The sequence below is a fragment of the Scyliorhinus canicula genome, chromosome 3 (assembly GCF_902713615.1).
Source record: "Scyliorhinus canicula chromosome 3, sScyCan1.1, whole genome shotgun sequence".
Lineage (NCBI taxonomy): Eukaryota > Metazoa > Chordata > Chondrichthyes > Carcharhiniformes > Scyliorhinidae > Scyliorhinus > Scyliorhinus canicula.
In genome coordinates this window covers 204,225,034-204,247,614 of record NC_052148.1, presented here as the reverse complement: position 1 = coordinate 204,247,614, position 22,581 = coordinate 204,225,034, and the positions used below count along the sequence as shown (strand labels likewise).

The window sequence follows — 22,581 nt, the reverse complement described above, 5'->3', positions numbered from 1 at the left end:
GAAGAAGGAGAACTCCTTCTCCCTCGGGTCCATCCTCTCCCCCCATCTGCTCCATAAAGGTGTTCAGTTCCCATGCCATTGATTTTGAGCTTGACTTCTCCATTGTTGAGTCCTGTACACAGTTGAAATCTCCCCCCACAATGAGTTGGTGTGAGTCTAGGTCAGGAATTCCGTCTTAGTTTTCTTAATGAAGTCCATGTCACTCCCAGTTAGGAGCAGGGCACTGCTGACCATTACATCCATTCCCCCGGGCCCGCCACCCGTGTTTGTCACTGAGAACTTTGTCCTATCTAGCTCTTCCTTGCCCTCAGTTGGCCCGACTCCCTCAGGCATGTCTCTTGAAAGAAGACAATGTCGGCCCTCAAGCTTTTAAGATGGGTGAAGATGATGGATATTTTCACCGGGCCGTTGCTTCCCCATGATGTTCCAGGTGACTATTCTCTATTATGATGGGGGGGTGTTTCTGCACCCCCCACCCCACCGTGAGGTCAGCCATATCATGTGGACGTGCCCTGCACTCCCGAGCTTCCCCTTTGTGGACCACCCAAGATGGCCGTTGTTGACGTCTTTATTCCAGTCTCCCCATATGTGACCTGTTGTGACCAGCGTTCTACCCCCTCCCCACAAACCTAATCCCCCCCCCCCCCCCGGCCCATCTGCCCTTGATGTCGCTTTGTCCTTGTTCCCAGACCCCTATTGCTCCCCCCCCCTGCTTTCCTTCACAGCTGTTCCCCCAGTTCATTATTTTGCCTCCCCCTTCTGCCAGGCGTTCCCTCCCTTTCAGAGGCTGCACCACGGCCCCAAATCTCTTTGTACTCCCACATACTCGTCAGCGTGGTGGTTACACCCTGGGTGCAGCTCTGGCCTGTTTTGTCACCCAACCCCCCCCCCCCCCCCCCCCCCCGGTAGTTTGGTGAAACTCCCCACCCCCCGACCAGCTTTCTGAGCATCCTCGCAACATACTGTGCCGGGTTTCTGCCTTCTGTGCCCTCCGGTAGCATGATAACCCTCAGGTTCTGTTGGCGGGACCTGTTCTCCTGATCATCAACCTTCCCTTGAGCGCTCTGTGGGTTGTTATCAACCTTGCCAACTTGGCCTCAAGTGAGGTGATCTGCTCACTCTGATCGGTGGCTGCTTTTTCCAGGTTCCGCACTATCGCTTCCTGGGTCTCCAGTCTCCTCTCCGTTCTGTCCAATGTCTCTTTAATGGGGGCCAGAGCGGTTTCTATGGCCCACTTCATGGCTGACATGAGGTCCTCCTTTATAGAGTTCCTGTGTTTCTGGAGCTGTATTGAAAGAACTTCCATCAACTTCATCGATGGGTGGGCCGGCGATTTCGTTGGTGCTCCTGCTCGGTCCACTATGCTACACTCTGCCTCGCTCTGCATGTTCCCCCGCTCCAAGCTTGGGGTCCTCCCCTCCTGACTTTCACTATTTTTCCGGCCCTATGGCTGGTTCGATGGCATTTCTTTTGTTGGTTGTTAGTTTGGGATGACCTAGAGAAATCAAGGACAGAATCTATTTGACTAGAGCTAAATAATAAAAAAGGTGCAATTGCTGTTGCCCAGCATAGTCTTACTAGCACCAACTAATGGGAAATATGCAGAAGAACAAATTTGCAAGGAAATTACAGAGAAGTGCAAGAAAGATAGAGTAGTTGCAATGGGGTATTTTAATTATCTGAATATAGACTGGCTTAGAGTTCCCGAAGTACATTCAGGAAAATTTTCTACAGCAGTATGTTTCCAGTCTAATGAGAAAGGAAGCACTGCTAGACCTGGGGCGGGATTTTCCGAGCCTCTGCGCCGAAATCGCGATCGGTGCGGGGGTGGAGAATGGGCATTCACGCCGAAATCTAGCGTGACGCCACTCCAGCGATTCTCCGGACCCCGGAGAATCGGCACGAATCGCATGCGCGAGGTCTACGCAGCCCGGGTAGGGAGCCATTGACAGAGGCCCCCCTGGCGATTCTCCAAGTGTAATTGGCCGAGTTCCCGACGGCATGGGTCTCTCATGGTCCCCCCGCCCCCCACCGCGGCTGCCCTGGTGGAGGGCGGCGTCACAGATGGCCAGGCCATCGATCGGGGGCCACCAATCTGCAGGCATGCACGATCTCCCGTGGGGGGGGGGGGCTATCTTTTTGGTGGCGGTCGGCGGGGTGGGTCTGCCTTGTTGCGCGGGACGGCTGCCGCCGTGCGCATGCACGGACCCCCGACTGGAAGTGCAGGGCCACATAGCAGCAGCCGGAGATGCGAGGGCTACTCCGGGGCCCTTCTAGCCTCCTCCAGGTAGGAGAATAACTCTGGACTTTCTTCAGGAAAGAGTGGGGATTTAGCCCCATTATTGGAGAATCCTGCCCCTGGATTTTGTAAGTGAGGTGGGCTATGTGAAGGAACATTTACGGGATGGTGATCATTGCAGCATATGGAAAAAGAAAATAATGATCCAGAATAAGAATAATTTACCGGGATAAAGCCAACTTTGATGGGATAAGAATGGTTCTGGGCCAGATAAATTGGAATCAAACATTGACAGGAAAAACTGTGACTGAAAATGGGCTACCTTCAAAAAAAGCGATAACTTGGACATTGTCAAGGTATATCCCTCTGAAGGAAAAAGCTACAGCAAACAAATCCAGATCACCCTCGATGATGAAAGAGAGAGATTAAGGTGAAGAAGGAAATGTGTGCTTATGACAGGTGGATAATACAACCAAGAACCAGCTAGAATATAGAACTTTCAGAGGGGAAGTGAGAAAGCAAGGGGCATGGCTAAACTATTAAATAAATACTTTGCATCTGTCTTTTTCCAAGGAAGATGGTGCTACCCATGGTATAATGAAAGAGGCGATAATTCAGACACTGGGAGGGTTTACAATTAATAAGGAAGACATATTTGATAGGCTGTCTTTATTTAAAGTTGATAAGGCACCAGGGAGGATGGGATGCATCCAAGGATACCCGAGGGAAATGAGAGTGGGAATTGCAGAGGAACTGGCCATTATTTACCAGTCTTCCTTAGACTGAGGGGTGGTACTAGAGGACTGGAGAAATGAAAATGCTAACACCCTTGTTCAAAAAAGAGTGTAAAGTGCACCAACGACAGGCCTATAAGTTTCACTTGGAGACCGGAAAGCTTCAAGAAACAATAATGGATAAAGAGGAACCGGTGGGATGTACTGTACTTTCCAGATGGCATTTGATAAAGTGCCGCATCAATTATTGTGTAAAATAAAAGCTGATGCTGTAGAGGGTAACATTGGCAAGGATTGAAGATTGGAGAGCTAACAAGAAATCAATAGTTGACGTACATGTCTTTTTCTGGTCGGCAGGATGTGATGAGTGGTGTGCCACAGGGATCAGCAGGGGCCTCAACTTTTTATAATTTATATAAATGACTTGGATGAACGGAATGAATGTATGGTTGCTAAATTTGATGACGATAAAGATAGGTAGGATGCAAATTGTGCAGAGGCTGTAATGAGGCTACAAACGGATATAATAGGTTAAGTGAGTGGGAAAGACTCCAGCAAATGGAGTATCATATGGAAAAATGGGAAATTGTCAATTTTGGCAGGAAGAATAAAATAGAAACTCATACAAATGGTGAGAGATTGCAGAGCTCTGGGGTACAGAGGGATCTGGGTGACCTAGCACATTGATCACTAAAGGCTAGTATACATGTACTGCCAATAATTAGGAAATCTAATAGAATGTAATTTATTGTGAGAGGGATTCATTACAGATAGGGAGGTTGTGCTTCAGTTGTATAAAGCATTGGTGAAACCACATCTGGATTATTGCGTACATTATTGGTCTCCTTATTTAAGGAAATATGTAAATGCGTTAGAAGCAGTTCAGGGAAGGTTTACCAGACTTATACCAGGAACGGATAAATAGTCTTATGATGAAAGGTTGGAGAGTATAGGTTTGTATTCACTAGAGTTTGGAGGAGTAAGCAGTGACTTGATTGAAACCTTTAAGATCCTGAGGGATATTGACAGGGTGGATGTGGAGAGAATTTTTCCTTTTATTGGTGAATCTAGAACTGCGGGGTTCACTGTTGAAATATGGGGTGGGGGGAATCATTGTTGAAATATGGCATTTATCATTTAAGACAGGGATGAGGAGAAATATTTTCTCTTAGAGAGTCGTGAGCCTCTGGAACTTTCTTCCTCAAAAGGCAGTGGACGGATAATCTTTGAATATTTTTAAGGCAGAACTAGATAAATACTTGTTGATCAAAGGGGTGAAAGATTATCAGGGATCGGCAGGAATATGTGGTCACAATTAGATCTGCCATGATCTTATGGAATGGCTATTCCTCTCACAAGTGCAGCAGTCGCAAGGGCCAAGACTGAATTCCTGTTTTAATCTTGCAGGGACCTTTCATAAGAACATAAGAACTAGGAGCAGGAGTAGGCCATCTGGCCCCTCGAGCCTGCTCCGCCATTCAATTAGATCATGGCTGATCTTTTGTGGACTCAGCTCCACTTTCCGGCCCGAACACCATAACCCTTAATCCCTTTATTCTTCAAAAAACTATCTATCTTTACCTTAAAAACATGTAATGAAGGAGCCTCAACTGCTTCACTGGGCAAGGAATTCCATAGATTCACAACCCTTTGGGTGAAGAAGTTCCTCCTAAACTCAGTCCTAAATCTACTTCCCCTTATTTTGAGGCTATGCCCCCTAGTTCTGCTGCCACCGCCAGTGGAAACAACCTGCCCGCATCTATCCTATCTATTCCCTTCATAATTTTAAATGTTTCTATAAGATCCCCCCTCATCCTTCTAAATTCCAACGAGTACAGTCCCAGTCTACTCAACCTCTCCTCATAATCCAACCCCTTCAGCTCTGGGATTAACCTAGTGAATCTCCTCTGCACACCCTCCAGTGCCAGTACGTCCTTTCTCAAGTAAGGAGACCAAAACTGAACACAATACTCCAGGTGTGGCCGCACTAACACCTTATACAATTGCAACATAACCTCCCTAGTCTTAAACGCCATCCCTCTAGCAATGAAGGACAAAATTCCATTTGCCTTCTTAATCACCTGTTGCACTTGTAAACCAACCTTCTGTGACTCATGCACTAGCACACCCAAGTCTCTCTGAACAGCGGCATGCTTTAATATTTTATCGTTTAAATAATAATCCCGTTTGCTGTTATTCCTACCAAAATGGATAACCTCACATTTGTCAACATTGTATTCCATCTGCCAGACCCGAGCCCATTCACTTAACCTATCCAAATCCCTCTGCAGACTTCCAGTATCCTCTGCACTTTTCGCTTTACCACTCATCTTAGTGTCATCTGCAAACTTGGACACATTGCCCTTGGTCCCCAACTCCAAATCATCAATGTAAATTGTGAACAATTGTGGGCCCAACACGGATCCCTGAGGGACACCACTAGCTACTGATTGCCAACCAGAGAAACACCCATTTATCCCAACTCTTTGCTTTCTATTAATTAACCAATCCTCTATCCATGCTACTACTTTACCCTTAATGCCATGCATCTTTATCTTATGCAGCAACCTTTTGTGTGGCACCTTGTCAAAGGCTTTCTGGAAATCCAGATATATCACATCCATCGGCTCCCCGTTATCTACTGCACTGGTAATGTCCTCAAACAATTCCACTAAATTAGTTAGGCATGACCTGCCTTTAACGAACCCATGCTGCGTCTGCCCAATGGGACAATTTCTATCCAGATGCCTCCAAATTTCTTCCTTGATGATAGATTCCAGCATCTTCCCTATTACCGAAGTTAAACTCACTGGCCTATAATTTCCTGCTTTCTGCCTACCTCCTTTTTTAAACAGTGGCGTCACGTTTGCTAATTTCCAATCCACCGGGACCACCCCAGAGTCTAGTGAATTTCGGTAAATTATCACTAGTGCATCTGCAATTTCCCTAGCCATCTCTTTTAGCACTCTGGGATGCATTCCATCAGGGCCAGGAGACTTGTCTACCTTTAGCCCCATTAGCTTGCCCATCACTCCCTCCTTAGTGATAACAATCCTCTCAAGGTCCTCACCTGTCATAGCCTCATTTCTATCAGTCGCTGGCATATTATTTGTGTCTTCCACTGTGAAGACCGACCCAAAAAACCTGTTCAGTTCCTCAGCCATTTCCTCATTTCCCATTATTAAAACTCCCTTCTCATCCTCTAAAGGACCAATATTTACCTTAGCCACTCTTTTTTGTCTTATATATTTGTAAAAACTTTTACTGTCTGTTTTTATATTCTGAGCAAGTTTACTCTCATACTCTATCTTACTCTTCTTTATAGCTTTTTTAGTAGCTTTCTGTTGCCCCCTAAAGATTTCCCAGTCCTCTAATCTCCCAGCACTCTTTGCCACTTTATATGCTTTTTCCTTCAATTTGATACTCTCCCTTATTTCCTTAGATATCCACGGTCGATTTTCCCTCTTTCTTCCGTCCTTCCTTTTTGTTGGTATAAACCTTTGCTGAGCACTGTGAAAAATTGCTTGGAAGGTTCTCCACTGTTCCTCAACTGTTCCACCATAAAGTCTTAGCTCCCAGTCTACCTTAGCTAGTTCTTCTCTCATCCCCTTGTAATCTCCTTTGTTTAAACACAAAACACTAGTATTTGATTTTACTTTCTCACCCTCCATCTGTATTTTAAATTCCACCATATTGTGATCGCTCCTTCCGAGAGGATCCCTAATTATGAGATCATGAATCAATCCTGTCTCATTACACAGGACAAGATCTCGGACCGCTTGTTCCCTCGTAGGTTCCATTACATACTGTTCTAGGAAACTATCGCGGATACATTCTATAAACTCCTCCTCACGGTTGCCTTGACCGACCTGGTTAAACCAATCGACATGTAGATTAAAATCCCCCATGATAACTGCTGTACCATTTCTACATGCATCAGTTATTTCTTTGTTTATTGCCTGCCCCACCATATCGTTACTATTTGGTGGCCGATAGACTACTCCTATCAGTGACTTTTTCGCCTTACTATTCCTGATTTCCACCCAAATGGATTCAACCTTATCCTCCATAGCACCTATGTCATCCCTTACTATTGCCCTGATGTCATCCTTAAATAACAGAGCAACACCACCTCCCTTACCATCCACTCTGTCCTTCCGAATAGTTTGATACCCTCGGATATTTAACTCCCAGTCGTGACCATCCTTTAACCATGTTTCAGTAATGGCCACTAAATCATAGTCATTTACGATGATTTGTGCCACCAACTCATTTACTTTATTCCGAATACTACGAGCATTCAGGTAAAGTACACTTATGTTGGTTTTTTTACCTCTGTTTTGAATCTTAACATCTCCAGTTTTATTCCTTTTGTTATTACTGGGCCTATTCACTGTGCTCCCCTCAGTCACTGTACCTTGTACTGTTGTCCTTATGGATTTCTGACTATGTCTTCTCTGCCTTGCACTTTTCCCCTTACTTCCTTTTGTTTCTGTCCCTGTTTTACTACCTTCCAACTTCCAGCATTGGTTCCCATCCCCCTGCCACATTAGTTTAAACCCTCCCCAACAGCTCTAGCAAACACCCCCCCTAGGACATCGGTTCCAGTCCTGCCCAAGTGCAGACCGTCCTGTTTGTACTGGTCCCACCTCCCCCAGAACCGGTCCCAATGCCCCAGGAATTTGAATCCCTCCCTCTTGCACCATCTCTCGAGCCACGCATTCATCCTATCTATCCTGACATTCCTACTCTGACTAGCTCGTGGCACTGGTAGCAATCCTGAGATTACTACCTTTGAGGTCCTACTTTTTAGTTTAACTCCTAACTCCCTGAATTCCGCTTGTAGGACCTCATCCCGTTTTTTACCTATATCGTTGGTGCCTATGTGCACCACGACAGCTGGCTGTTCACCCCCCCCCCCCCAGAATGTCCTGCAGCCGCTCCGAGACATCCTTGACCCTTGCACCAGGGAGGCAACATACCATCCTGGAGTCTCGATTGCGTCCACAGAACCGCCTGTCTATTCCCCTTACGATCGAGTCCCCTATCACTATAGCCCTGCCATTTTTCTTCCTGCCCTGCTGTGCAGCAGAGCCAGCCACGGTGCCATGAACCTGGCTGCTGCTGCCTTCCCCTGGTGAGCCATCTCCCTCAACAGTATCCAAAGCGGTATATCTGTTTTGCAGGGAGATGACCGCAGGGGACACCTGCACTGCCTTCCTACTCGGTTCTACTCGGGCGCATTGTATGCGTCGTTGGCAGAATTTGGCCACATCTCTGCCTATGCAGTACAGGGCTCACCCCCAAATATTTCCTTGCTCCATCCACGTAAAGGTTAATCACCCCCTCTCCCACAAGTGCTTCTGCCAAGCCCCATTTGTCTCGTCATCTACTTCCGCTACACCTTCATGTTCCATTCCTTGTACTGTCAATCTCTCATATCCTTACTGATTTCAACGTGTCTGTCCCCAGACATGGATATTAGCCTCCCATCCGAGACGCCCTTCAGTCTTTTGGCTTCTAAGAGTTGAACAATAGTGTGAGGTCTATGGAGGATTATCTTTCCCATCAGTATGATGGGTTCTGACACATTTATCACCGATGAGGCGCACGCTGGGGTCTGCACACATCGGTGCATGCTTTCCGCAACCAAATCCATTTGGGTGGAGTAATATCCCACTGGCCTTAATCTGTCCCCATGTCTTTGGGCTACTACTGCGGCTTGCATTCCATATCCTGGCAGAAGATGTGGAATGGCTTAATGAGGTCTGGCAGCCCCAGGGAGGGGGCCTTCACCATTGCTTGCTTTAGATTGGAAAAAGCCTGCGCTTCCTTCTCCCCCAGTCTATCTTTTCTTTGCTCGTCCTTGCTCCCTTGGTTATGTCCTGTGGAGGTTCTCGCGAGGGTTGCATACCCATCCACTCGACTTTAAATTGCGCCAACTATTATTGCACTATTGAAAGTCTGCAAATAAATTCTCAAATTCCTGAAGCTACTGCAAATCTTGTTCCACTTGCAGTTAGTTACCAGATCCATTTTGCTTGGGGCACAATGGGTTAATTGGTCTGAACATATCTGACAATTCAAACTGAGAATTTTCGATTCTTGTAAAAAAAATATGTAAATACATCTTCAGCCGTTAATAGGCAATAGTTAATTCTCTGCTCGTTTGAAAAGGAGCAGAGTAAAGGCTTTCAACTGGACGTCATTTCATCACCACACTTCTTTGTTTCGTCCTAACCAGAGACACGATGAGGGACCCCTTTTCTTTAATAATCTCTACTTTACACCCTTTTTTGTTTCTTGATCTCATAATTTCTCCTTCTAATTGTGTCAGGAATAATTCTTTTTTGAATCTGACAAGAAGTTTTAACATGATCAGCCCAACCAAAGTTTGGCCATAATCATGTTAGATATCCCAAACTCCAGTCAATCCTATTGAATTAAAATTCTCTCATTCTTGCATGTGTGGATTTGTATCCAGATTAAAATTCCCATATGTTTTGAAGATTTGATCAAGAATATCCTGGAATCATGCCTCTGGCCAGAAAAACATGACGTTTAAGAATGCGTGTTTAAAATTTCTACTTTTAAATGGTGTCATTGAGTTTCCATAAATCCACAATATTGTCAACTGTTTGACTTGAGTGGCTTAAACTAGGATCTCAAATTCAGACAGAAAACATCAACGCTTGAAACAGATACACAGCCGGCGCAGAGTGGCCACCACCAGTTTGAGCATGTGCGCTACAGCCGCGTATTTCTGCGAATGCGTGGAACGGCCGGCCTGATTCTGCGCATGCGCAGAGGATTCTCTTCTCTGTGCCAGGCCATTGTAGAGCTCTGCCATATTGCCCGGAGTAAAATAGGCCCCCACGGAACCAGCTTGCCCGCCAATCGGTAGGCCCCGATCGCGGGCCAGGCCACTGTGGTCCCACCCCCCCCGCCCACCCACCCTCCCCTTCCAGGACAGCCCCTGCAGACTCAACTTCCAGGTCCCGCCGTATGGGACTTGAGTAACCCACACCAGCGGGACTTGGCCGAACTCATCGGCCACTCTGCCCATTGGGGCCCAGAGAATTGCCGGGGGGGGGGCGCTTTCAACGGCCCCCGACCGGCGCGGCGGGAATCCCGCGGCGCCCGAGAATCGGTGGGGGAGAATCGGGAAGCCGGCGGCAGGGCGTGATTCCTGCATCCCCCTGGGATTCTCCGACCTGCCGCGGGGTCGGAGAATCCCGGCCTAAAACTCTCAAAACTTCAAAGATATTTGAAAACTAAGCATGGTGAGTTCGAGGACAAACCTCTTGATTTTTTTCAACGGATGCAGTAAGATCATAACTCATCGGATGAAGTCATTATCAAAAATGTTAAACTGAATAACAAAGCAAGTGAGACCGTCAGGACCAAGCAGGCTCAACTGTCACATTAAATGGAAGTGAAAATGGTGGCTTACGAAGTTCTGGCCACATGGGTCGCGAGGTTTCGCCGATGTGGATTATTAAGGTCAGCCAGCGCAGGTTGTGAAGGTCAGCCAGTGTGGGCCCTGAAAGATGGCCAGTTGGTAAAATGGATCCTGGACGAAAAGGTTTGAAGAACACTTGCTTATGGGGTTGCCACGTCCTGTGTCCTGGCCATCTGTTGTTTGTCAAGCCCCTTTATCCGCTATCCTTCGCTCTTCGCATTCCCTTATTAGAGTTTGGTGTTTAACTAATCCAATGTCTGTCTATGTGTGGGATGTCTGGGACTGCTGGTAAGAACTGCTTTCTCTGAATATGCTGACCACATTGTTGCTGTATGATTCTGTATGATCTGTGTTTCTCAAGTATGCGGTCAAGTTAGCTAGCTTAATTCGCACCATACATTGTGGCCACCAAACGTCGTGGCCCCGACTATTAGCAAGGATTTAAATGCTTGTTACTGTTGTTTTAAGAACACATGCTTAATGGTTAATAATGGTTAGTGGATATATTTTCTGTGGTTAGTTTCAGTCCTCGGTAAACTAACTTATGTCGAGCTATTCAAGTATTGTCCTAGCTATAAAGTTCTAAGGGATCTCGTCTTGAGCACACCTTCCCCTTCACCTTGCATCATTTTTGAATTAACTGGAAGCTTGGGGAGTTTCCTGTTGGTTTTTTTCCATGACAGTGTCTCAGCTAATCAGAGTTGACTTGCTAACCAATCAGCATCCTTTTCTCCTGTGGTATAGATTAATCTGATGATTTGAAATTTGATATTCGTGCAATTGTCCTGATGAATGCAAGATCATGATAGAACATACAGCGCAGAAGGAGGCCATTTGGCCCATCGAGTCTGCACCGACCCACTTAAGCCGTCACTTCCACCCTATCCCTGTAACCCACTAACCCCTCCTTACCTTTTTTGATCACTAAGTGCACTTTATCGTGGTCAATCCACCTAACCTGCACATCTTTGGACTGTGGGAGGAAACCGGAGCACCCGGAGGAAACCCACGCAGACACGGGGTAAACGTGCAGAGTCCGCACAGACAGTGACCGAGCGGGGAATCGAACCTGGGACCCTGGTGCTGTGAAGTCACAGTGCTTTCCACTTGTGCTACCGTACTGCCCCTAGCTTCAGCAAGATGTCCCTCTTTTCAACAATATTCATCTTCCTGTATGTTAAAATGAAACGTGATTTGAAAATATTTATTTTTAAAATATATTAATCTGTTCCAGGAGTTAGATAAATATATTTGGAACTAATAGTCTTATTACTTGGAACAATGAAGAAAACAATGTAAATAGTTTTGGTAATTTTCCTGACGTCTCGTAGGAACTTTCCTGTGATAGCCTGGAGAATGTTTTGCCTAGTACAATGGCCAACTGAAGAAGACCTGGGGAGTTTACTTAATAATCCTATAGTCAATTCAGTTCTCTTTGGAAGATTTAAAATTTAAATTATCCTTTGGCACCTTTGTGTTTAGCATTGCTAAGGCTCAAATGATGATAAAAATGTTGCATGATATATTCCTATCAATTGCCTCCAACTATCATGTGCCTACCTGTATTTGAGCAGACAACATAAATGTTGATGTCACTTATGGCGGTTAGTGCTGGGGCTGTTGAGGAAGCAGAGGAAGTTCTTGGAGTAGCTCCTGACACATTTTGGACAAGGGATTCTCCAAAATACTGGCTAAGTGTTAACGCTGGCGTAAACACTAGAGTGCACGCAGCTCCGGCGGCGATACGTGGCCCTGCACTGCCGGCGTGGGTCCGCGCATGCGCATGGTGACCGTTTCCGCACCGGCACATGCGCATGGTGGCCGTTTCTGCGCTGGCGCATGTGTATGGTGGCTGTTTCCGCACCAGCGCATGCGCGTGGTAGCCGTTTCTGCGCCGGCGCATGTGCGTGGTGGCTGTTTCCGCACCAGCGCATGCGCGTGGTGGCCGTTTCTGCTCCGGTGCCGCGTAACACGGCGGAGCAACACAGTGGGCCCGCGCGGAAGGAGGTAGATCCTTTTCAGATCGCACGCACCTGCCGATCGGTAGACCCCGATGGCGGGCCTTGCCGTCGTGCAGGCCCCCCCCCCCCCCAAACCAGGGGTCTGATCCCCCCCCCCCCCCCCCCCCCCACCCAACCAGGACGGCCACCGTAGCCGCGGGTCTGAGCTCCCGCTGGGTGGTATCAGCTTGGAACCACGCCAACGGAACGCAGCGGGAACTCGGCCGGTCAACCCGCGCGGCGTCGACCACACGCATGTGCCGACTGGCACTGATTCTCTGGTCGCCGGAGAATTGTGTCCCGCCGGTGTGGCGGGAATTTCCGGCATGGCCGCCCATTCTCCGACCCGGCGTGGACTACCATGGCCACCACGTGCATGCGTGGACCCGTGCTGGCAGTGCAGGGCAGCGTATCGGTGTCGGAGCTGCGTGTAACACTCCAGCGTCGTGCTGGCCCCCTGCGCGCCACTAAATCGCTGGGCCAAGAGGCCCGTTGACGCCAGCGTGAAGCACTCCGGTGTTTACACTGGCGTCAACACTTCGCCGGGATTTTGGAGAATCCTGGCCCATATGTACTGAGACTAGAATAACTTGAGTGGAAAAGTCTCACCGTAATGTATTGAATTCTGGCCACATCACGCACAACTTTAATCCCTTCCTGGTCCAAAAGCTTTGCAACTAAACTTTTCAATCAGAGTTGCAACATAGTTTTATGATCTGCAGGGCAGTCAATGTTATGAGGGACAGGCAGGCGAGTGTGGTTCAGGCCATGATCCAATCAGCCATGACCTTATTGGTTGGCGGAGCAGGCCTGAGGGGATGAATGGCCTACTCCTGCCTCTATTTCTTATGTTCTTACATTCTGACAGTAATCAAAAGATAAAATATGGGAAATTCTGCCTGCTGCCAACCAACGCTTGTTCGAGTGTAAAATGGCAACAGGCTTGTTGGAGTCAGCGAGGATGCATGCCCCGCTGACTCTTGGCCACGCCATCTGAAAAATTCAGGCCATTCTTATCAGTAATGCTATGAGATACTGGGACTTTTTCATCTGACGTAAAGAACGCAACAGGTAAATGTGAAATGATGAGCTCTATGGCCTCCTTCAGTGTTATAAACCTCTATATTTCTATGGAATTTCCATTATTCCTAATCTAAAATGTTAACTTTTTTTTCTCTTTTCAGATTCTCCAGCGTTAAAATACAGAATTTCCTCTGGTGATCCATATGGCTATTTTTCTATTGAATCTAAAACTGGTCTGATCAAAAGCATTAAGCAGTTAGATCGTGAAGCCGAACCTTTTGTGCTGCTTACTGTTGAGTCTCAAACCAGCAGCTCTCTTATGTTCAGCAGTACACAGGCTAACATAACAATCACTGATGTCAATGATAATGCACCAACATTTCATCAAGATTCTGAAATTATTAACATTTCAAAGAGCACTGTACCAGGAACGGTTATCTACATTGCCCATGCTGAAGACAAAGACAGTGGTTCAAATGGAATGGTCATGTACAGTTTACAGAATGACTATGAACAAATTTTTACCATTGATTACATACATGGAACACTTTATCTTAACAGGACCCTTTCCTCAATGAAACAGCATTACAGTATATATGTTCTAGCAAGTGATCGTGGAACCCAACCATTGAGCGCTGTGTTCACGTTATTTGTGAATGTTGACGATTTAGATGGTGATTTGACTTTTGAAACACTAGTTTACCAAGTTGATGTAAGTGAAGCTGCATCATCAAACATGAGAATTTTGCAAGTTTGTGCTCACAGACAAGATCTGCAGGCAGCCTCAGGCTTAGTTTATTCACTTCAGCAAAATTTGGATTCATTAACGTTTGGCATCCATGCTGCCAGTGGCTGGATTTACATTCAGAGAGCTCTGGACTATGAATCGAAACACAGTTACCACTTTAAAGTGTTTGCAATAAATCCAAAGGATCACTTAAAGCGAAGTGCTGCTGCCACTGTAACTGTTAATGTTGCCGATGAAAATGATAATCCTCCTAAGTTTGCACAAATTTTTTATTTTTTCACAATTGAAGAAAATGCCATTCCTCAGGGCCTGATCGGAAAAGTACAAGCAACAGATCGTGATTCAGGAAAAAATTGTCAGTTATCTTATATGTTGGTATCTGATGGAAAATTCTTCAGACTTAATTCAAAAACAGGTAAAAATTAATTAAGAAATTGGAACAATGAATACAATGATAGCAAGGGAGAATAGTTGGATCCTAATTGAAAGTACATGCAATTAAATGTGAGAAATAGAACAAATTAAAGAAGTGAATAATATTAAATTACAAGAGAGAAAAGCTAAGCAATTTTCATATTAAATTATTTTAAAAGGAAATTGGTTAGTTGCTTAGAAAGGATTTAAAAGAATTTGAAGAGCGAACAGAAAAATAGAATTAGAAAAGGTGCTCACATGGAGAAATATACTGACATTGACTTGATGGGACAAATAGCCTGGCTTTGTAGAATAACATTCTATTCTCTGGTAATAAAAATCTTTGACAACGTTTCATATTGATTATTAATAACAAAGATAATGAATTAGGATATAAGGAGTAAAACAGGAAATTATGTAATTGGATTAAACACAGAAAACCAATAAATGGGAATTTTGTGGATTGGAATAGAGTGTCTAACAGAGTGCTCCAGGCGTTAGTCTTGGAATCATTTGTTTTACAGTTTAATAAATAACTTGGATGATGATATAATGAACAAATTCCAATTTCTACTTTCTTATAGAAATGTGCTGTTAATTGTCTTATGAACTCTTATCATTCAAATAGTACATCGGAGAAAAATGAAGCTAGACTTGAGAGGCCTCATCGCAGTATACTTGGAACAAGTGCAAATATAGATGAAAAAGTTATCAGCACTTAAAACGCTATATAGATTTTATTGTTGACATGACATTATGCATGAAAGCTGATGTACACACAGACATTGTTTTGGTAGTGGGTTTCAGGTGCTACGGGACCTATGTGAGTTCATGTACACAGCAAAGGACCTGAAGATGATTATATATTTGTTGGGAAAGAGGAATATATAGACAGTATTATTCATGAATTTGGTAAATGTGGCAATTAAGAGGTAGCCTTCTTGTTGGCAAGAATGCCTCTTGCAGGCAGCCATAGGCTGATCAGCTGCATCATCTTCATGCTACTGCTACTCATCTGTCTAATCTCCCTGTTGCTCTAGAGTGCCGTTCTCTGGCTTTCCCGAAGAGGCCTCTATAAGGTGAAGTGGTGCAGCTTTCAGCAAATGACTACAATCCTTGAGACCTTGCTGAACAATTGATCTTATCGATTGTAAAGAGTACAGCTGGGAATTGAACAGAGGCAAAGACGAGTTACAAGAAAGTATTAGCAGGCAACATTAAATTGAAATCTAAACATCTTATAAAGATCCAGGGTGATATATTTGTTTGGCCCAATTTTGGTTGTGAGTTGAATCTCTTGGAGGAGGCAGCACATAAACTTTGATAGTCTCATTTCAATGCCAAAATCATAGTGTAGGGCAAAGCAAGTACTGCACTGCTAGTTTCCTCTTTGTGCTGCTAGCTGGAGGCTGAAGAGCCTTGAGCTGTGAGTTTGTGGCGCAGACACATTCCACTCTTAAATGCAGCCTGTCCCTCTTAAAGAGTGCAGTGAATCATATCGCTGCAATTTAAAACAGAAAATAGAACACCAGGTATGGAGAAAGTCCTAAGATGACAGATGCTATGGCATCATCAGCTGCTTGCGCATTAGTAGTTTACTCATCATGCCAGATAACAGGGTGAAGGTGAGCTGGAAGTTGATAAGGGTCATAAAGTAAGACCATATCATCATCCTCAATATTCTGAGCAACACGGGTGTCCCCGACCAATTTTGCTCTGCTCCTTTGTATTGTGATGTGGAGATGCCGGCGTTGGACTGGGGTGAGCACAGTAAGAAGTCTTACAACACCAGGTTAAAGTCCAACAGGTTTGATTCAAACACGAGCTTTCGGAGCGCAGCTCCTTCCTCAGGTGAATCCTTTGTATTGTGTTCCACTTTGTCCTGCAAGAAAAGGTAGAACATCAGTAATTATGCAGCCCTTTACTCCCTCTGTCAGCATTCCTCAGAGACTGTTCCCTCCGAGACAATCTAGTCCACTCCTCCACCATACCCAGTACCTCTCCCATCACCCATGGCACCTTCCCATGCAATCGCAAAAGGTGTAACACCTGCCCCTTTACCTCTTCCATGCTTAACATTCCAGGCCCAAAACACTCATTCCAGGTTAAGCAGCGTTTCACTTGCATGTCTTCCAATTTGGTCTACTGCGTTCGCTGCTCCCAATGTGGTCTCTATATCGGAGAGACCAAACGCAGACTGGGTGATCGCTTTGCTGAGCATCTTCGGTCTGTACGCATTCAGGACCCTGACCTTCCTGTTGCTTGCCATTTTAACAAAAGACCCTGCTCCGATGCCCAATGTCTGTTCTTGGCCTGCTGCAATGTTCCAGTGAAGCACAACGCAAACTGGATGAACAACATCTCATCTTCCGGTTAGGCATGCGACAGCTTTCCGGCCTGAACATCGAATTCAACAACTTCAGATGATCAGCTCTACCTCGATCCATTTGTTTTCATTTCATTTTAACTGTCTTTTACCATTTATTTCTTAGTATACATTTAATTCCACCCCCCCCCCCCCCAATATTATCCACCTTTTCTTCACCTTTCTCCTCTTTGCTTCCCCCTTCCCCTCCCCTCAGAACTACAGTTCATCCTCTGATGTTAGTTTCTCTGCTGTTTGACCTTTCACATTTTTTGTTCTCTATGGGGACTGCCATTAGCACTCTTTCCCCTTGGTTTCTGTGGCCATTAGCACCCGGTTTCCCTGGGTTTCTGTGGCTATGACTCATCTTTCATTCTCACTCCACAGTATAAATACTTCCCACTTTCTCTGTCTGTTAGCTTTGACAAAGAGTCATCGGACTCGAAACGTTAGCTCTTTTCTCTCCCTACAGATGCTGCCAGACTTGCTGAGATTTTCCAGCATTTTCTCTTTCGTAATTATGCAGCACTGTGTTGGAATGATGTGCCTGTCACAGCTGAAGAGTTGAAGGAATGTGGAGGCAAAGTGCAACTGGATTTTCAGGATTTGTAAATCTGAGGCTGAGTTGGAGGAGCATCTGCATGTTACTCCAGAGTGTGTATTGAGTGCTCAGGAGTGTTGCTGGGTGAGTGATGGAGTGTTGTGCATTGAGCAGTAAGATAAATTGTTGGATAGTAAATGTCACGGAAACATGCATTCATTGGCCTTGACCCATGCAGGTGCGGTCATTCAACTTCTTGTAGCACTGCTGCCAGGTTCACCGTTCCAACGCACAGTGACACCAGTGTGTACAATCTACAAGATGCAATGCAACAACTCACCAAGAATCCTTCAACAGCTTCCAAACTTGAAACCTCTATCACTGAGAAGAACAAGGGTAGCAGATGCATGGGAACAGCACTAGCCCCTCCAAACTACATGCCATCCTAACTTGAGATTATATCGCTGTTCCTTTATTGTCATGGTACAAAAATCCTGGCACGCCCTTCGCAAGAGCACTGTTGTTCCCACACCAGATGAACTGCAGCGGTTAAGGAAGGTGGCTCACTTTCAGAGCAACACAGTGTCCCACCATCCTTTGCTCCCTGTCCATGCAATTAACTATGTCTCCAGAGGGTGGCATGTGGTGCACTGGGACTGTGGCGCTGACCACCCGGGTTCGAATCCCGGCCCTGGGTCACTGTCCGTGTAGAGTTTGCACATTCTCCCCATGTCTGCGAGGGTTTCACCCCCACGACCCAAAGATGTGCAGGGTAGGTGGATTGGCCACGCTAAATTGCCCCTTAATTGGAAAAAAAAAGAATTGGTACTCTAAATTTATTTTTTTTTAAACTGTGGGCGCGATTCTCCGCAACGGCCGACGCTGCATGAATCTTGGGTGCCGGGCCTTGACGCTTGCGTCAAAGCGGCGAGCCGAGAATGATGCGGCCGACGGCACCGAAGTGACGTCAGCCACGCATGCGCAGGTCTTCCCCTCCGCTGCCCCGCAAGACGTGGCGGCTTGATCTTGCAGGGCGGCGGAGGGGAAAGAGTGCGTCTCTTAGAGACGCCGGTCTGACGATCGGTGGGCACCGATCGCGGGCCAGTCACCTCACAAGCACGCCCGTGGTGCTCGATCCTCTCTCCGCACCCCACAGGCCCCACACTTACCTGTCACGCGATGTTCACGCCGGCAGCGTCCAGGTGTGGTTGCCGCCGGCGTGAACCAGTCGGGGTCGTCAGGCCGCTCGGCCCATCCGGGCAGGAGAATCGGCGGTCGCCGGGAAAAACGGCGAGCGGTGATTCTCCGAGCGGCGTGTCGCAAAACACTACACGCCATTTTGGGGGGGGGGGGGGGGGGGAGAATCGCGGGGGGGTGCTAGGGCGGCGTGGCGTGATTCGCCCCGCCCTCCCGCGATTTTCCCACCCAGCGTGGGAGCGGAGAATCGCGCCCGGTGTCTCCAGGGTGAATTAATTACCATTGGGTGCTCCCACCAATTGTGCTTGTTTTAAGGCAGTTGAAGAGGCTCCAAAAATTATTTCCTTGTGAGTAAAAGCATTTTCAGCTTATTAATCAAACTGCAGGATTTTGCCACTTTTAAATGTATCAAGGAATAATTTTTAGATGCAAAATTTTAAAATTAGGTTTTGCATCAGAATTGGCAGATTTTGTGTTCGGTGTTCAACAAATGGGTTTGAGCGGACGTTTGAGAAAGGAAGCAATTTGCAAAGCTGACGCAACTTTGAGTGAAATTTGTACCCCGATCATCCATTGCGCCAATAAACAGGAACTCTATTACAATGTGTTCATGAGTAAAGAGCAGGAAATCAGATATGCAGGCTAGGTAAATTAGGTGGATAGGCCATGCTAAAATTGTTCCTTAGTGTCCAAAGATGTTTTCGAAAAGTGTGGCGTGGGGATAGGGTGGGGTATTGAACCTACATAGGCTGCTCTTTCAGAGGGTCGGTGCACCCTCGATGGGCCAAATCGTCTCCTTCTGCACTGTATGTATTCTATGAAAAGTTGAGACCAAATCTGTAAACATAATTTCTCAAGCACAATCTCTTCAGATTTTCCTATATGAGGTTTGGAATTGTTGAAATGAGTGAGGACTTCTTTCTATTTTGGGCTAATTGCAGAAAGTCAGAAGCTTTGTGTTGTGTGAGGACGTGTACACATTGCAATCATCATGGCCTAAATTGTTTTGTGCCCCAGTACCCCTTGGGGCATGCAGTGATGCTAAACAAGAATGGAGAGGCCCAAGGACAGAAATAATATCATGCATGGCCCTCATTTTAATGATTCCAGGTGATGCCAGTCAGGTGCCCCAATGCAGCTTGAGAGTTGAGGCCACTAGGTGCCTGAGACTACAGGTACGTCCAGGTGTTGGGGTGAGGGGGAACACTTGGGAGGCAATTCAGAGACATGGTTGAGTGGGGTTTAAGGTTAGGTGAGTTGTGATCTGAAATTGCTACATGGAGCCTGGAGGATCAATCATGACCTGCCAGACTCCATAGAAAACAAATTCCTGCAGGTTTTGGGACCCATGTGTGAACACCCTCCAGCAGGTGGATGGATGGCGAGACTGCTCTGGACCTGACATACACATTAGGGTCTGAAATGGGTGAGGACTGGAGACCCTCATTTATGAGACTTCCTTTATTTTGTTAACTAAATTGAGTACCTAATTTTGTTTTTCCAATTAAGGAGCAATTTAGCGTGGTCAATTCACCTTCCAGGCATTCATCATAACAATTCATTGCTCCCTTCTATGGGGCAATTAGAGATGGAACAGTGATATCTACACCCCCTGAATTAACACATTAAATGTTCTTCCGAGATAATTTGGATGGGAAGCTTAAAGAGCAGCATACAATCGAGCAAACCAGATGCACTGATACACTGTATCACCGCACTGACCTGAGAGAAAGACACACCTGGATGTAGCAGGAGAGCACGGAAGGTTAAGAAGATTGAGAATCACTGAGTGGGCACTGTGGGATGGGGGAGGGGCATCATCTGTAGCTAGGGGCAATGAGGGTTTTGAATATTCACAATTAAACCATGTTAAACCTGATACATGCGGGGCCCCTGTCATGCTATGCTTCATAGCAGGTTGGCCTGCATCCCAACCGCCTGTTGCCCTCTCCTCCCCGGCCTGATGGGCGGCTGGGTCTGCAGGGTGTGCGGTGGCCTCCTGCACATGGGTGCTGCCTTGAGCCAGTGTCAGTGATGCTGCCGCCTTCTCTGGCGTCTGGGCTGCCAATTGCACTGTGAGGGCTGCCGCTGCGGGGTCAACAACACGACCCATATTGTTATTAATTGGAGAAGGTGAGAGGATATTATTATGTTGCCTGCCTCGTGCCAGGGTGAGGGACATCTCTAACTGACTTGAAAGGATATTGGAGTGGGAGGGGGAGGATCCAGTTTTTGTGGACCACGTTGGGATGATCAACACAGGCAAGACCAGGAAAGAGGACGTGTTTAGGGATTATCATAGATTATCATAGAATTTACAGTGCAGAAGGAGGCCATTCAGCCTATCGAGTCTGCACCGGCTCTTGGAAAGAGCACCCTACCCAAAGTCTACACCTCCACCCTATCCCATAACCCAGTAACCCCACCCAACACTAAGGGCAATTTTGGACACTAAGGGCAATTTATCATGGCCAATCGACCTCATCTTTGGACTGTGGGAGGAAACCGGAGCACCCAGAGGAAACCCACACACACACGGGGAGGATGTGCAGACTCCACACAATGACCCAAGCCGGAATCGAACCTGGGACCCTGGAGCTGTGAAGCGATTGTGCTATCCACAATGCTACCATGCTGCCCTTTATCAGGAAAGATTATCAGGAACTAGGAACAAAATTAAAGAACAGGTCCTCAAGGGTATAATCTCTAGATTATTACCCAAGCCACATGGAAATTGGCATAGGGATGAGAAAATTAGGGAAGTAAACACGTGGTTAAAGGAGTGGTGCGGGCACTGGCACCAGTATTGGGATAGGAGGGATCAGTACCGTTGGGCGATCTCCATCTGATCCGATCTAGGACTAGTCTTCTAGCAGAAAGGATAAATAGAGAGGTCACAAGGACTTTAAACGAGCAAATGGTGGAGGGGGAAGGGAAGGGTAAAACTAGAAGAAGTATAATGGTTAATGGGAACCAGAGCAGCAGGTCAGCATGTGACGAGAAAGTAGAAGTTAATAGAATGAGCAAGCAGGGCCAGTCTAACGAACATGGAGTGGTAAGAAAAGTAAAAAATTTAAACGTGACTGTGGGAGTGAACGTTGGGGATGAGGTTGAGTGTTATCAGAGATTAATGAAGGAGGTCAGAAAGTGTGAAAAGCATAGTGCAGAAGAAAATCCTGCAAGGAAAAGACAAATCGGTAGGACACATTTAAAAATCTTGTACCTAAGTGCACGCAGTATTCAGAAGTCCTTTCCATAGTGCGTTGATTTAGAGAATTATTGCTGGTATAGTGAGTCCAGTTTAATGCTGGGTTGTACTGAGCTGTGTGAGACTCTGTAGTCAGCAGGCCTGGTACTGTGTAAGATCTGCTTAGAACGTCACTGCTACAATTTACAACAATTTACAGCTACTAAACAGGACTGGAATATTTCAAAACATGGATTGGTGGCAACCTGTTTAATTTAGCCACACTGAATCAGGTAAGTTCAGGGCAGCACAGTGACACAATGGTTAGCACTGCTGCTTCACAGCACCAGGGACCCAGCTTCAATTCCAGCCTTGGGTGACTGTACGTGTGGAGTTTGCACATTCTCACCGTGTCTGCCTGGGTTTCATCCAGGTGCTTCAGTTTCCACCCACAATCCAAATCCGAATTCTCCGCTCCCCACATGGCGTGGGAGAATCGTGGGAGGGCCTCCCGACATTTTCCACGCCCCCCCCAGCGATCCCCCCCCCCCCGGCTCAGGAAAATCGCCGCTCGCCGTTTTTCACGGCGATTCTCCGAACCCGACGGGCCGAGCGGACGGCCCTTCACGCCCGTTTCACCACGGCAGCAACAACACCTGGTCACTGCATTC

General features: G+C 46.5%; 1 protein-coding gene across 1 annotated transcript in view; it reads left to right on the top strand.

The window, feature by feature from the left end:
* dchs2 (dachsous cadherin-related 2) overlaps nt 1-22,581 on the top strand; it is a 191,856-nt gene that overhangs the window by 61,735 nt on the left and 107,540 nt on the right. Inside the window, exon 6 of the mRNA XM_038792979.1 lies at nt 13,620-14,621. Coding sequence (XP_038648907.1) covers nt 13,620-14,621 — 1,002 coding nt within the window. The remainder of the gene's footprint in view (nt 1-13,619; nt 14,622-22,581) is intronic.